The sequence below is a fragment of the Fopius arisanus genome, unplaced genomic scaffold (genome assembly GCF_000806365.1).
Source record: "Fopius arisanus strain USDA-PBARC FA_bdor unplaced genomic scaffold, ASM80636v1 scaffold00082, whole genome shotgun sequence".
Classification (NCBI taxonomy): domain Eukaryota; kingdom Metazoa; phylum Arthropoda; class Insecta; order Hymenoptera; family Braconidae; genus Fopius; species Fopius arisanus.
The window spans coordinates 109,781-113,067 of NW_011887821.1; the positions used below are offsets into that span (position 1 = coordinate 109,781).

The following is a 3,287-nucleotide window of genomic DNA, read 5'->3' on the forward strand; positions in this document are numbered from 1 at the left end:
AAATTTCAAAAAGTTTCTAGTGCCTGTAAGTAACTAAGTGTTTTCAGACTTTCGATTTACTTTCAAATAATAAAAAAATTATATAGGAATCAATCCTGTTATTGGGAATTAAAGTCTATAATAGACGTAGGAGTGGCCATAACTCTTCGTAAAATACGATGGAAAGGAAATCCTATACGAAGGAAATCCTATCACTGTTATCTACCAAATTAATCAAAGTTGGTTTCTTATCGGTTGATGGAAATATTAGCGTCAATAATTCAAGTACTGAAGTATCGACAAAGAACTTGTTTTCTTATTTGTTGTATTTTGATGAATGCACTCGATAAAGATTTTTCCAAACTAAAAGAGACTATGAAACAGACTCCAATCACTTCCTGAAGTTACCTTGTCCCGGATAATGTTACGTGATTTCATGTTTCAACGGTTGGAAAAATAAATGTGAAAAATGGAGTTGTATTTACGATCAATGACCTATGAAGTCTGGTGGGGTGGATAGCTACCCTGCTCCTTATAGAAGTGCGTTCGCCTCTGGTTTGCCAGTTTGTGCTCGATTTCCCCAGCGGAAATCACATTACTCGAAGCATCCGAGTACAAACTAAATACACCATGAAGTATTTTGTAAGTGTCTCAATGATTACTAGATCGGGGCAAAGTTATTTCATGGTTATTTCACATGGAATTGGGGAATGCATTGACATCGCATTGACGATGAAACAATGCTTACCATAATGGGCCAGACTCAAGTATAATCATTCGGGTTATAGTTATGGGGTAATTCGTTGAATTCTTAGAATAGGATTTTTAGTAGTGAGTTGTGAGAAAGGGTAATTTTTCATGGCTTTCGTTGTAGATTCTGCTGTGCATTTTGGTGGCAGCCGCGCGTGCAGATGGCGAGAATGATCACAGTGCAAGTAAGTCGATACATATTAAAAGAGCTATCGATTTCTTACACTGCTAGAAATTTATCAGAATTTCAATTACATGACTCTAATTGAATATGACCCATTGAAAACGCTCATTAAATTTGTAACTTGTGTTGAATACTCAATAACAAAGATAATTTAATTTTCTATAGATTGAACATTCAGGAAAACTATTGCTGGAACTTCGACATTTTCACTATTTTTCAGAGCCATTTGGAACTGAAAATTGGGAATTACCAGAATATTCAAGAAATTAACGGATTCGTTAATGTAGAATTCTAAAGAAATTGCATTCTTGCTTGTCGTTGTTGAAAATTTCACGGTTTTTTACCTGGAGCTTCAAGTGTAACTTTCCAACAGTGTATGACATTCTTCTCGATGCAACTATTTATGCACTCATTTACGGATTTTTTAACAATTCATGGGAATAAAATCTGGACGCATAGAATTATAAAAAATTGAGGGAAGAACCGCATCCTTAAGGGGCGCAATCCTTTTGAACACTCGGAAAGGGTTTTTTGACGAATTTTTACGATTTATTCAAGGCGATAGAATCTAGGCAACTTTTTAAAATTTAAATATAATTTTAATCCATATTTGAATTGTGGAAAAACTTCTTGTTTTATAAAATCAAATGGCGATATCTTCGAGGATTTCCGCAGAGAAGTTTTTCGATAGGTCGAAAAGCGCTGCACTCGATATGCGCTTTCTGTCGATCTTAAAAAAAATGCATCAATTACTAACATGTGCAGATAAAGGATAGACTTGAAGAATTTTGAAAAAGTTGAGATTGAACGTTCAGGATGTTTTTCAGTAATATTTTGCAATATTTAACTGTTCTTTCGACAACTTTTACCCCAAAGAAGGAATTTATTTATGGGCTATTTTTGAAACTTTAAAGGTGTCCTCAGACTCTCTCCTCTCAAAATTTGTTTTAATTGTTTAATTTAAACCAGACTGAACAAGAATTTTTTGAGCTATTACTCGAGCAGTAGAAAATCATTATCGGTTTCGAGATAATGACATTTAAAGTTTCTAATTTCGAGATATGTCGACGTTCATGCTTCTTAATGTTCAAGTTTTCCTCTTTTCTGTATACTCTCAATATACCATACTTTTAGAATATGTAAAAAAAATCGACTATTCAATAATTGCAAAGGGGTTGCACCTCTTAATAGCGAGGGCGACTAAAACAGTTTCATCAACTTGTGGCAATCCCAAAAGGACGTTAAAATATGATACACACTGAGAAAAAAAAAATTCTTCAGTCAATAATATTTATTGACCAGAAGAGAATATATTTGGAATTTATAAATCTTATGGGAGTAATACATAGTGATTGCCAGATTTACAGATTGAAAGAAAATAGTCGTGACGAAATTAATTTTTTTTAAAGCACTTGCACGGAAAGTTCGCACTTTACTTCCTGATCAGCGGGAGAAAGTGAGTACTTTCCGCCCTAGGGTGGAAAGTGGCTTTTAGTCTTGACTTCCCTCCCTTGATGCACAATATACTATTTTCTCAGTGTAGCCACATCGTGTTTAAAAAACTGCATTAGCTTGGCTATAATCGTGTCAATGAAAAAGTTCTTAATTAATTTAACCGAATTTCTATCATTCAATAATGATTATTAAGACAGTTTTGAAACCGAAAATTCACTAAAAAAAGTAGTAAGAAATGTAATAAGTTCCATTCTCAACTGTTTCATTGATTTAGCCCCCCCCCCTGCCCCCCCGTAATTAAAAATTTATGATTTTGTTTTCTGGATTCAGAACTTTGCTATTTGTGACTTTGTCAATTAATGCACAAATATTTGTCATTAAGTCCTTCTTTTTTCATTCAAGTTGAATGGACTTTTTCTAGTAAAAATGTACACGATCTTTTATCCATTGTTTTATATTTTTTTTGTTCAGTTCGATTTCGCAGACAAGCACACAGACAACCATACCATCCACCACCCCAGCCTTCGGCAAATTATCGCCCCTTGAATCAAGCACCAGGTAATATTCAGCAGCTGCTTCAGTACCAGCAGTACAGGGAGCCCATCGTTAACATTCCACCCCAGCAGCCTCCGAACTTGGGTAAAGGACCGGGTCAGCCGCAATTAACCAATCAGGCTCAGGTCTCCCAGTACAAACCTAATGTTCAATATGGACAAGCACCACAGCAGCCAACTTATCAGAACCAAGCGGCTGCCATTGCTGCTCAATACCGACCGCAAGGACAGCAATACAATCCCCAACAGAATCAGTATGCTCCCCAGCAACAACCACATTACCAGGGTTAATTTAAATCTTTTAAAATCATTCTTGTCTCTTCAATAATTCCCTTCATTTTAAAATCTTATTTAATTCTGCTCTG

General features: G+C 35.3%; 1 protein-coding gene across 1 annotated transcript; it reads left to right on the top strand.

Annotated features, from left to right (window-relative positions):
- Window positions 1–510: 510 nt before the first annotated feature.
- On the top strand, window positions 511–3,287 carry LOC105270250 (calcium-binding protein P; the record flags this gene model as incomplete). The annotated part of the gene is given in 3 exon segments (XM_011311077.1): window positions 511–621; window positions 854–914; window positions 2,840–3,287. Coding segments are annotated over 3 exon segments (447 nt in total). The 5' UTR covers window positions 511–609.